A 13518-nucleotide genomic window follows, 5' to 3' on the forward strand; every position below is an offset into this window, starting at 1 on the left:
TCGTGTCTTAACCTACCTGGTTATTAAGGAAAGCTTCTGCTTGCTTGGTATCTCTTAAGAAGAGTTGGTAGGCATGGGACTGGCTCAGGAGGTTTTGTCTGTTCTCCCACATTTTGTGAAGCTCATTCCATCCAGTGTCGAGGGCCTGGAGACGCTGGCGCAAGAACATGTACTGTGCATCTGTCTGTCCTTGTGTCACCATTTCGCCCATATCTCTCATCTTTTGGTAGTCTTCCTCATAGTTGTTAATTTCATTCTTGATGTTTTCATGCTGAGTAAGTAACTTTTCAGCCTCGGCTAAAGTATTTGGCATATCTTCTGAGGCAATAGCTGTCTGGGTCCTTGATAACCAGGATTGGAAGTCATCTAAGTCACGCAAGAATTGTTGAAGCTTGCTAGCTTCACCAAGAGACTCTTCTCGGTTCTTCAAGGTAGTTTTCATCTCTTCCCAAACTTCATTAATCTCTGCCAGTCTACTCATGATAGCCTGAGCTTGATCTGGGTGCTCGGCTTCCAGTTTCTCAGCTTCCTTCTGGAGATCGGTCAATTTGGCTTCAATAGCAGCTAGGTCACGTTCCATGCCTGTTAATTTCCTCTGAAGAGCCATAACTCCAGCCAGGTCATTACCCAGATCCTGAGTGGACTCAATGACTTTGGTCTTTTCCCTAATCCAGGATTTGGTCTCATTGCACTCGAGGTGGTAATTCTGAATACTAAGGGCTGAACTGAGGGAGTCTTTTGTTCGATCCACCAGTTCTCTGAACTGACTCCATCTAATAAAAAATAATGAAAATGTGAACACGCCATATAAAAATACTTCAAATGCAGGTTTCTGTAGCCTGGTCACACACTTACCTGGTGTTCAGTTTGTCTTGCTGTGCTTTGATTTCTCTCTCACTTGGATGTCCACTGTGAATCAACTGACGGGCGATCTGGTTGACGACAGCAACCCGTGAGGCTTGGTTGTTCATTTCTGGTTCCAAGCTCTCAAATCTAGAAGTACAACCAGCAGCTGTTAAATATCAGGTACTTTAAGACGTCATACCAAAATACATACACAAATGGCAAAAAACGTTTAGCTACCTATGCTGAATAACCTCCAGGTCTTCTAGCTTCTCTGGTATTTGCATATTGTTCAGCCATAGCTCCTTTTCAACGATCCAAATCTCACAAGCATCAGCTTCACTAAACATCTTATATAGAGTAAGGGCGTCCTGAAGAGCCTGCTTGCGCAACTTCGTCAGCTCAGAAAGTTCTTTGTATCTCTCTTCTATTCCGGACAATCTGCCTTGTACTTCCGAAGACTCAAACTGATCCTCAGGTAGGGCGGCTGCTTGCTCATGTAAAGCATCAATAGTGGATTTGTAGCTTGCAATTTCCTCCGCTACGTCTTTGTGTTTCTTTACTAGAGACTGGGTAGAGAATTCATCGTGTCCTACATCATTACTAGAGACAATCCTCAAGATGTCCAGCATCCATGCATCAATGTCATCGGCATCTGCTTGGAACTGATGGAAACTGGAGGTTTCTTCCAGACGTTTCTTCCGAATAGCGGACAACTGTTCAAGGTTGGCCCACTGCTCTTGAATATCCTTTATTCTCTCGTTTATCTTCTGAGATCCAAAGTGCTCCTCAGCAATCATCTCTTCACCTTCCTTGATAGTTTGCAGCAAGTGACCGCTCCTTCCACTCATCTCATCTTCAAAGGCTTTATGTTTGGAAAGCAAACGAATGACACTGGTCAAATCCTTTCCATAGTCATCAGAAGATAAGATCTGCTCCTTTTCTCTTATCCATCCCTCCTCTTCTGCCATTTCCCAGAAAAACTTCCAAAGACGCCTTGACTCTTCTAAACGTGCTCGTCTTTCAGCTGCCAGTTGACACAGTTCTTGGTAGCAAAACTCCATGTGAGCCACACGATCCCGAATGACTTGTGGGTCACAGGGCTTGTAACCTACAGAGGAGATCAAACCACATAGGATTGTGTTTTCTACAAGGGTGAGTTACACATATGAGCCATTTTATTTTGACATTTTTAAATTCCTAGCCCCAAAAATCCATTAAACCTTGATTAAAATATTGTGTCATTTTCTGACAAGACATTCCCTTTAACTTGATGAGAAACCAAGTAACTGATAAGGACCAAGTGTCAGCAATTTACCGTGCTTGGTCCTGGGCTTTAATCCCGCACCATCGTAAATAAAAAATTTAAGTTTTAGCTCTTACAATCTAGCAGGACCCGGAGAAGTAAGAAGCTGTTTATAACCACTCCTGCCTTGTGTTTTCCACCTGCATAGCTCTAAACGAGTGCTATGTAGTGAACATAGGACGCGGTAGTGCAGTTTCCTCTACTGGACCCAGCGATCACCTGAGCACTGGTGACCTCCGTCAAGGCAGAGCTGCTGGATCTTAACCGACCCCAGCCCCAACTCTGCTAACGACTAAGACCACTATAGGGGCATATTTTCTCCTGTAACTGAAGCTCGCTCCTATGGATGCCCCAGTTACAGGGGAAAATTGGAAAAAAAAAAAAAAAAGAAGACATTGGGAAGGTCCTCGGGAGGTTTAATATATCATATGGGATATGGAGGTTTGAAAAAAAAAAAATAAAACTTTTTGGAAACATTAACCCTAGCATAATTATGGAAAAATTGTCAGTGTCAATTGTCAGCCCTATATGTCATTAAAAAATGCAGCACAAAAATAGGGCCATAAAACCACCACGTCTGTATATTTGCCATAAAGTGTCCGGTCCTTTAGGATAGAAACACTCAGATCCTTGAGAAATTAAACTAGTTCCTAAAAAGAACATCCACAGCTTCATTGGATAACTGTACAGACTTATAGCATTCCATTTTACAGGTAAAGGCTATACTGGACGGTGTTCTTTACCTTCTCCTCCTGTGGCAAATCTCTGGGCTGAGGCGTTAACACCTCGTACCCGCTCTGCCTGAATGCCAATGTCCGCTTCTACCAACGCGTGTTTCTGTAACAAGTCCTCAACCCCCAACAAATGTTTGCCATAATCCTGAGACAGTAACATCACCTGCAAAGAAGAGCAAACAGTCAGCGAACATTTACAGGAGCATTACAGCTTTACTATTTGGACATGTGTGTTTAGTGCTCTGGTCAGGATCTGCTCTTATGGCACAGGAACACGGACGATACATCTATCAAATGAAAAGTAGACGAAAGTTGTGCATTGTGAGGAGCTTAATATTTGACAAAAGGTGCATCAAGTGGGCATCGCTTATCAATTTTCATTGGTTGGGTACTCAATTTATTACTGTTCTGTATAATTTTTTGTGTAAGTTACTGATGTACATGTACTTTGTGTTAAAGAGTAAAAACAGAAAGAAAAGCAAAAAGAGCCTGTCAACGTCAAACTGCACCATAACTAACTTGTGCTGCTGTTCGGGGAGGTAACAGGGACTTGGGGGATTTTTTTTTTTATTTAACTCACCCTGTTTCCCTGGTGTCTGACAATCTGACTCTTCAGGCTGCTGTGCACATGCTCTTTATAGACTTCTATGGCAGTGTGAGTGCACACAGAGGTCACAAGAGAGTGCCCTTCACCGGCAGGAAGGACAGGAATGGGAGAGCAGGTGAGCAGAAGAAATATATCCCCAGGCTCCAAGTCAACTCCTTGAAAAGTTCCATAACTTAGTTTATACTGCTGTTCAAAGGAGGCAGGTTCCATTTAAAGTTTAAAGGGCCATTTACACACACAGATAATCTTTCAAACGATTGAAAGTTTTAGCAGTCATTTTGCATAAAGTGTTATTGGACACTAATGTCCATTAACACTATCATTTTCATGTAAATGGGCCTCCAGGAGTTGTTTGCAGAGCCCAGTGTGACTAATCACTAAACCTGCTGTGTAAACAGATCTATTGTTCTCATCGGGGCTGTCGGAAGATTACAATGTAATCTCTCAGCTCCCACAGAGAACACAGCATGGGGTCTGTTGAGAGATACTTTATCTGTCTGCGGCTGAACAATGGATTTTAAGTTCACCGTAAAATAATCGTTCAGAGGAAAAGGGCAGGATGGCTGCGTTTACATGTAATGATTATCGCTCATTTTCAGTCATTTGAACAAAGTTGGAGCAATAATCGTTACGTGTAAATTGGCCTTAAGACAGTGTATAGTTCTATAAAGTAAGAAATGCAACTAACTTTCATTTCGTCCATCCAGTCCATAATGTAGAGCATCTCTTGGAAAACCTTCTGCAATCCAAGATTCATTTCCAGGCGCTGTCGCCTTGCGCGCAGTAGCTCCAAGAGGTATTCCCAAAGTCGGATGACATTATCTTTCCGAGCAGTGATGCGTTTTATGTCATGGTAGTTTTCGGCTTCCAGTTCTCGTGCCACGGCCACCACAGCCTGCACACGCTCCTCGTAGGCTGCAATGTCAGTCTCGATGGCTTCATGTTTCTTAGTGGCAGCTTCCACCGCAGGGAGATCAAACCCAAAGTTGTCCTGTAACAGTTACAAATATACTTTGAGTCATTTATCCAAGGTAAATCCAATAATAAATGTATATTTAGTAGTTTGATTACGTCCCCTTTTCTAGTGTGTTTATATTTTTGGAGCGAGTAGAAAAAGATCAGAAATTTTGGAACAATATTCAGTTTACACAGATGAACTAGGCAGGAGTCCTGAGCGTAGTGGACCAAGACGTGATAAGACATACTTTCATAATGGCTTTTATTTGAAACGCTTAAGAAAAATTATATAAAAAACTAATTGGCTGCAATAACCGGAAATGTTCAATTTAGCCTAATGTAAATTACATTTATTTACGTTTTTTAAAGCTTAAAAAGGGACAACCCCTGCACTTAGGTCCTGTTAAAGGGACATTTCCCATCTCAGCCATGATGGAATTCCTTTCTCTGTGCAGTGGCCAGAAGTATGGAAACTGGCGAGCGGGTAGTCTTACGCCATTTCCTTAACGCCCAAAGATGTGATTGGGAGTTACGGAAACAATATAGCACAGCGACCTACAGGGTTTACGAAGCCCCCAAGTTACGGAAACCACATAGTTTGCTGTGCTATATTGTTTCCATAACTTCCATGGGCATTACAGAAACCGGCTGTTTCTGTACTCTTCACCACCCCCAGGCCACTGCATAAACCAGGCTGGAAAGGCTAAATCTTGAGATTAATGTCAGTCCCACGTCTATCAGAGAGGCCTACACTGTGGACATACAATGAAAGACTACTTTAAGGTGTATAGAAGTTAGTGGACGCCAAACAGTCGGTTCAGAAGATAAAAAAAAGTAGCTCACGCTCTCGAAGATTTGGCATAATCCACTGAATTGATTGGAAACTGCTGCAAATGAAAAATAGACATGGCGGCAGCAAATCTACGAGATGATCAAGGAGGCCTCGGCATCCAGACCCTGGCAATTAGGTGTGCAGTTGATAAACTATATGGGATGTATAATTCAACAGCTACTAAGTAGACTAACCTCAGTCTATTACTGCCAAAGAGTCTATATTTCATTATGAGTAATACAACAAACAGTAGTAATATATCCTACTCCAAACTTTGTTATGGCTCATTCACATTAGCGCTAGGCGTTAGTTTTACTGCTCTGTTCGAGAAGCAAAAAGATGGAAGCAAATGGTGCCCAATGGACCTCATTGACTACAATGGGGCCCATTCAGTTTCTGTCCGGCATTCTGCTGGATTTGACAGGATGAAATGGCGTTGAATGCTGTGCCATTTCATCCTATTTAGTGTAAATCAGTGACTCCGACCTCTGACGCGCATCTGAAAGAACCCTTACAGGCCTTGTATAACTCATACCTGAGACACCAAGCGCTGGTTTTCACTCAACCAGGTCTCTCTCATAGCTGCCTTGCGGTCGAATCTTCGTGCGAGTTGTTCCAGTTTCTCCTGTCGGATGAGCTCATTTCGCAGTGCCAGTTCTCTCTCGTGCTCAGCTTTTTCCAGTCTTTCCCAGGCCTAGGCAAATTGAATAAAAAGATCTTTTTACTTAGAGATCAGGAACCTTATCTTCAGTGCGTGAACTCCAAAAGAACGCTTGTCTAGGCCGGAGTATGTGCCAATTCTGAGGAACAGAGGACTATTCTCTCAAACTCGGCACAGAAGTGACATGACCAAGATTTAGGGATGCAAATCTTCTGAGTGCCATTTAGTATATCAAGTAATGAAGTAGCAGAAGGCTCTGTAGTAAGTGCGGGGCTGAAATATATATGAGCCCTAACCTGAGAAGCCAACGGACAAGAGGTCCAGCTCTCCAACACCCACACTCCCCGTGAATCCAAAATGGTGCTCCATTTTAAATGTTGAAAAACATAAAAAAGTACAAGCAGCTTAAGCAACAGGAACGAGGCCTGAAGTTATCATTTTATGAGACATAATGTCTCCTAACTCCCATGATAAGGTTCTCTATAGGTTCCTAAACTATGAAGAAAACTTGAAAGTGAAACATAAGTCACTTCATGTTGGAAAATAAGAGGTCACCTGATCAACTGCTATGGCCAACACATTCACCTATTTTGTCACAAATGGCCCATTCACATGGGCGTATTTCCTATTTATGTGCTGTTTGTGTATTTCATAGACAGCACATAAACCCATTATAACCTATGAGGCTGTCCAGACGAGCAATGTTTCACACGAACTAATGGTCCATGTGAAAGAAATCGCAATATGTGGGGCCAAAGCAGTTTAGACACTATATAGTCATACAATCATGGACGTTTGGAGCGAGTTGCTCCCAAGAATCTCAGGTGCAACCCGCATACGGCCATCTGCATATGGCCTTATTTTCACGGCTCACATTTTAATGATTTTTCTGAGACTAGACAATTTCATAAATAAAATGACTATAATCATGTCTAAGGAGGTCTACTGATTATCACCATTACCATACTCACCTTGTTAATATCAGAGATGAGCTTGCCCTCTCTTGGCATGTACACTTTCTGGTTGTTAGCCCTCATCTTACTCTGAATGGTGAAGAGTAGAACTTCCAAGTTGCCTTTCTCTGTAAATCTATACAAACATGGAGAAAAAAAGTTAGAAAAATATGCAACTGGTTTACCATCTAGGCTCCTTACCTGAATCTCCACCTTTTATTATCTATAATGGTTAATCTCTTTAAGGTACTTTTGTGCTTTCAAACAGGAGCGATAGTTGTTCAGAGAATGGAGGTGGAGCGGGCCGGTTATCTCTTCCACCCGCCCGCCTCCATGCACTGCAAACAGGCAGTCGTTCCTAGATGAAACCTGCCTGTTTTCTACGGGACGATTGTTACTTGTTTTTTTAGGTGAGCTAAAAACCAAACAACTCAGCCAACGGAGCGATTTCTCACTAAGTGCCCCTGTTGGTGGTTAACTCTTCATGGGATGACTTACCTGAATTCAATAAGGCCTCATGCCCAAGGCCGTGACAGACTCCGCCAGGGAAATATCGCAGCGGAGTCCACCACGGCAGCCCCCAAAACCACATACTCCCCACTCCAGATCTGCTGTACGCGTCCTGCCTGGCAGGCCGGCGCGCATGTGCAGTACAGCGTGTGACGCTTCGGCAGTGCAGAATGAGGCGGTGGGTGGGGATGCGTATTTACACAATACTTCCGCAGTGCTACAGCGGAAGTATAGTGTGATGGCCGGCTTCCACTGACTACAACGGAAGCCGGACGCACGTATGCCCGTGGCAAATAGAGCATGACGCAGTTTATTTCACGCTGCAGACTTCCGGGGAGGCGGGGTGCAGTGACAGTCTCCGCTGTGATATTTCGCTGACGGAGTCCATCACGGCCGTGGGCACGAGACCTAAGACAGAGAATTTAACATTGAAAGGCAGTTGTAAATATCTTATATGGAGAGGAGATTTCAAATTCCATAGTTCTGTCCATCAAAAGTAAAAACTGGGTATAGGTGTATATCTTAGAGAAGCACAAGACCTCAGGGGATTAGCTCAACTCCTCGGTTTCATCGAAACTAGCATAAGTAGACGCGTTTAGGAGCTATGGCACCCCTTCCTCAGTTTTTGCTGGGGACACATATCTAGAGGCACTCTGTGCTCCTCTTGCCTGTTAGCAGGACCCATGCACAAATACTGCATACACTTCTGGATATGTTTAACCCAGCTAATATTAAGGAAGGGGTGCCATAGCTCCTAAATGCACCTACTTATGTTGGTTTTAATTGAAAGAGAGAAGTTGAGCTAATCCCTTGATGTAGATAGTCTGGAGATAGACCGGAGGGGAGTAGCCACCAAACCAATGGAGTGGGAGGGGTAGGGTGTAGCTCATACGCCATCATTTGAACAAATTTTGAGTGGTAATCGTTGTGTGTAAATGGGACTTAACCAAGGCTGTCACAGCATGTAGAACCCATCAATATCCATATCCTCAACTGCTCTCATCTCTTCGTACCGCACAGGAGTATTGACTGCTTCTACCCATTGGATTCTACATGGGGGGTAAACTGGATTCCCATAACTTGGGAATGATTTGCCTGACAGCCTGGACAAAAAATCTTAACAGACTCTTCTTTACACTAATTTAAAGATACCCTGGGGCAAATTTACTGATACCGTCTAAGAGGATTTTTCTAAGTGGATTCCAGCTCTAAAAGCTAAAAAGATTGTACAAAGGATTCCTGTCGTGGCTATACGGATGTAGGCTGTGGATCAGGACATCAATTTAGCCCTCTACAATGCGCAAATCCGTGTGTGGAATTCCCAAAATGGATTCCAAGTCAAGTAGCGACATGTCATTTTTTTTCACAGCCCAGATTCCCATTAAATTAAGTGGGCTGCAGATTCGCGGCGAAATTTGATGCAGGATCGGTATGGGTTCATGACAAATTCCACAGTAAGAATCCACCATGTGAAGATTCCCTAATAATTAGACCGTGCAAACAGCTTATTGACAGTATTAAAATGCGCATAATTGCTCAGGCTAAAGAAGAAATTTACTGAATCTTTAGACTGTCCAATCCAACATTATACTACCTATTATTTGGCTTAGTTTATGCCAAAATCTGGCACAAGTTTTGCCACACATGGACATTTAAGCCACAACGCTCCTTTGGGCAAGTTGTAAAGAGCACTCAAAAAAAAGTGTCTAAAAACAAATGATCGAGGTGATGCAAACCATGCAAGGCAGTTACTGACGAAATCTGCATCCGAAAGCAGGCGTATTTCCAATAGTGAATATGCACCAGTATTTACAAGACATTCTTGTTTTCTTACTTTGGTGGTTTTTCTACTGTACGGTAGGTGTTGAAAGCTTGAAGTTGCTGCTGCACACCGACCAGCGAGTTGGCAAATTTCCGGTTGTTCAGGATGATTATGGTTTGTTCAATCCATTCAAGGAGGTCAGAAGCCAGGGATTCATATTTATTAATCATCTTATCTGTTTCAATTGCATTATCTAGCACCTGTAAATACATAGAAAATCGTTACTCAGCAAAACTTTTTCCCAAACTCCAAGCTACTATTAACCTATAGCAGCCATAAGAATTTATTCCGTAAAATTCTGCCGACATGTAGTAATTTGTGAGACAACTCAAGGCCAATAACCTGAGGCGTGCTGAAAGGCCCAACTTACAACATGAGACTGAGCAGACCTACGGAATGTAAACAATCTGTAAAACTCATCAATCCTGCCACTAATATTGCTTCAGAAAGCTTGAGATCTCTCTACTGGAGAGTTACATGGATTCCATCATCTCAGTCTACCACCCTACCCATGCTCTCCGGTCTGCTAATGACTTTACACCAAGTCTAAGGCCCCCCACTCCCGTCCATAAGACTCTTCCCAAGCTGCATTACCTGGAATGCGCTACCCCAGGACAATCGGGTTAATCACCAATACCCACAATTTTTTAGGCATGCCCTAAAAACACATCTCTTTAGAGACTGGCTTCGACAGTGGCTAGGGTCAGGCACCCCCTGAGATAGAGGAAGCGGGGGATAAACCCCGAAGAAGAGAAGGCCCAGACATGGGGCTCAGTTTCCTCCTCGCCTAACTCTCCCTCTCCTGTCTTACCCTGGGTGTGGCCCTTCCTGGTCTTTTTGTCTGTCTGATGGTGTCTACATGTTTATCTGTCTAGACCCCAACTTTAAACCCATTGTTGGGGGGCGCCTCGCTAGCGAAGGGAGGGGGTGGTTGGGTAGCTACAGCCAGTGGGTCCAGCCTACAAAAGTCCAGATGGAGGCCTGGGCTGGGTTTAGCCCATCCCAGCACAGAGAGACGCTCCTGTTTGATACAGCAAGGGTTATGCTGATGGAGTCTGGTGCCGCTTGACGATCCCCGAGGGGTGAGCACATTCCCCTGTGAGACTGTGGTTTTGACTGGCTGTGGTGTTCCATGTAAAGTTCGTGTTGCCCTGTCCTATATACTGCTTACTGCAGAAATTATAATTTTGAGTAATACTCACGATTACCCTTGTCCTATACCCCCTTCCCCACCCCCCGCAATTTCCTTTATTTCTGTTGTATTAACTGTATGTTGGAAAAAGTTTAATAAAATCTTTTTGAACCAAAACACATCTCTTTAGGAAGACAATCATATCCCTAAAGCAAACTTCTCATTTATCCATTTTTACACTCCAGAATCTGATCATAGTATCCTCTTAGCGCAAATGTACATTTTCTAAGATCTTAGAATCAGTGAGGAAAGAGGTGAGACAAGAGGTATTTGTACCTCTAGTATCTCATCCATTTCCCCTTAGATTGTAAGCTCTTGTGAACAGGATCCTCACTCCTACTGTTCAAATTGTTTAGTAGGGTATGTAATGTCTGAGTTTGGCTGTAAAAGTTCTCTCTGATCTGTAAAGCGCTGCGGGATATGTTGGTGCTATATAAAACTATTATTACTACAAGCACATATAATAAAAAAACTACAGTGCCAGACAACTTAAAGCACTGCCATTCATCAAATGTTGCCGGATCCTTGCATACCGAGACACCAAAGAAATTGAATAATAAGAAACTTTTTACACATCGTATAAGAATTTTACATATAACCAATTTTGTCTTAAAGCAAACCTTTGGTATCCGGACAAAATTCTATCCCGGCAGAGGAGGAGTACGGGGTACACTACCTGCAGCTCTTCTCCTTTGATTCAAGTTCGATTCTCTATAGTTTTGGGCCTTATATTTGGCCATACAAGATGGCTGCAGCAATTTTATAACTACCCAATGCACATTGTGCTTTGCTCTGATTGGCTAATGCTGATCCCACACTTAACGGTGGCCAATCAAAGGCCAAACTGTGGCCGATTCTTGTTTGAGCGCACAAGTGAGTCACGTCACCACTAACTTGTTTGCTCTTGTGCAGGAGATTTAGACAGGCAGATCATCGCTGAGAATTGTTCATGTCTCGTTCAGCGCTTGACATTCCTAAGCGAAATACTGAGAGGAGAGCGCTTAAACATAATGAGAAGTGAGCGAGCCGGCGATCTTTATGCTGGCTGTATTTTCAACGATAATCTGTACGTCTGAATGGGCCTTAGTAATGATGCACTGTGGGGAGTAGGTAGTCTCAAGATTGTGTTGGCCATTTTGACGACTAAAAACAGGACCCGCAAGTAACACCTCTCCTCCTGAAACAGAATTTCTCGAAACTGGAGGGTAGCTTTAAAAATCTTCGAGAAGAAAATGAAACTGGTATTTCTAGTTTGGCATACAGAGCAGGAAAAAAAACACCACACAGAGCTGGCATCAATTACAACTAACTTCGTAATACCAGTAGGAAGTTTACAACTGGGAACAATGAGACTTTAACACTTTGGCCTTGAGTATTAAGACAGTTTGTGTATCCCTAATGTTTTTTTCCAAGTTTTCACCCATCCACTGGACAAGCGAAAACTGATCCATCAGTGGGGGTCCAACTGCTGGGACACCCACCGGTATTAAGAATACGATACCTGTGTTCTCATGCCTCACTGCAGGCTTGCTTCTCCGACCCATAGCGACATCAGATTGAACAGAACACTGGCTGCGCACGTGCGGTCACCGCTCAATTCATTACAATGGGCCCGATGGAAAGAGCCGAGAGCTTGGTACTCCACAATTTACGGCAGTCGCCATGAAAATAATGTGTATGCGTGGTCACTGCTCCGCTCAATCAGCCATTGAGAGAAGCAACCCCACAGTGAGGAGGAGGAGGGGAGACAGGTCCCTCATCCTCGGGATCAGTGGGGGGTCTCAGCAGTCGGACCTTCACGATCAGTTTTATCCTATCCTCTGGATGGAAGAAAATCGGCAAAGAAACCTTCCATCTCCGGAATACCCCTTTAAGAACACATATATATGAAGTCTAGAACAAATAAAAATAATTACACACCAGGCAATTCAAGTGTGGGGCAGAAATTAATATCACTACACATCAAGTCTGTGTAGATGGAGGAATATGGTCTCATACATGCTACACCAATAATTCTACTTAGGGGAAAATGAAAGAGGAGGTGTTATGGATGGGGTGTTATGCAGCCCCTTACAACAATTCTAAGAGTTAAGAGACTTTCATAAGGCCCCATGATCAGACATAGGAATGTTTGTTCACCTGACCGGGCCGTATGAAGGTGCATCCGATCGCCCAAGAAAAAAGGAAACCCTTGTTCTTCAGGTTATCACATCTTTCATGCAGCACTAAAAATCACAGTTGCTGGTGGCACACCTCCCCATGTAAAGGAGGATGTGCTGATAACAGCAACGAAACACCATGGGAGACGAAGAATCACACAATAGTTTGTCCACCCATACATTTCCAATCAGCCCGTATGAAGGCCAGACAAGCGAGCAGTGATCTCATTAAGTGGCAGGAAAGGACCCTAAGGATTTCCTTGTCCGACTAACTTGCTTATGATTTTGGAGGAGGACACCATTACACAAACTGCCCATAGACCGAACGTTAATGTGAGGATCTGCTGTTTCCTTCCTGTAGAACAAAACAGTGGCGGGTCCTCTTTAAACTGTCAACCTAAACCAACGAGTCTCCAACCACTGTATGAACAAATCCTGACAGTGACTATGGTAGGAGCGCACATCACACCTCAACATTCGTTTAAACTTACCTTTCCGATACGTTTTCCTTCCACGGCTAGAGCCTTCATTTTTGAGAAGTAATGATAGTATGTGACGACATAGGTGATGATTGACTTTTCATCAGGGTGATCCACACTGATATCTGAAATAGATGGTAAATAACCATTTTATTTTGATTATCATTGACCAGAGGCTTTGTGTTACACAGGATTACATGGTGCAGATTTCATAAAAATCTCATCCCTTATAATGCAAACATGCGCTTCTTTCAGGCCATGTTCACATGGGAAGGAGCTTGATGCGGAGTGCCTGCAGCGGACAGTCCACAGCAAAACTGCACAGCAATTTGGTGCAGAATTCACCCCATCGTTTGACGAGGTGGAATCGGAACTGCAAACCCGCTGCTAGAATTGACATTCGGCAGTCAATTTCTGCACTGATTTAGTGTGGATTTTTCTACGGTGTGTGGAAGAGATTTTA

The 13518-nt window shown here is 43.4% G+C and overlaps 1 protein-coding gene across 3 annotated transcripts in view; it reads right to left on the minus strand.

Moving 5' to 3' along the window:
- Positions 1-13518, minus strand: part of SPTBN1 (spectrin beta, non-erythrocytic 1) — a 174499-nt gene that overhangs the window by 45398 nt on the left and 115583 nt on the right. For all 3 annotated transcript variants that reach the window (XM_066595713.1, XM_066595715.1, XM_066595714.1), the window contains 9 exons: positions 13068-13180; positions 9238-9425; positions 6912-7029; positions 5815-5973; positions 4179-4481; positions 2893-3046; positions 1084-1954; positions 856-993; positions 17-773 (listed from right to left, as the gene is read on the minus strand). In XM_066595713.1, the coding sequence (XP_066451810.1) occupies positions 17-773; positions 856-993; positions 1084-1954; positions 2893-3046; positions 4179-4481; positions 5815-5973; positions 6912-7029; positions 9238-9425; positions 13068-13180 (2801 nt within the window). The remainder of the gene's footprint in view (positions 1-16; positions 774-855; positions 994-1083; positions 1955-2892; positions 3047-4178; positions 4482-5814; positions 5974-6911; positions 7030-9237; positions 9426-13067; positions 13181-13518) is intronic.

Source organism: Eleutherodactylus coqui, chromosome 3, assembly GCF_035609145.1.
Source record: "Eleutherodactylus coqui strain aEleCoq1 chromosome 3, aEleCoq1.hap1, whole genome shotgun sequence".
In the NCBI taxonomy this organism is placed as follows: Eukaryota; Metazoa; Chordata; class Amphibia; order Anura; family Eleutherodactylidae; genus Eleutherodactylus; species Eleutherodactylus coqui.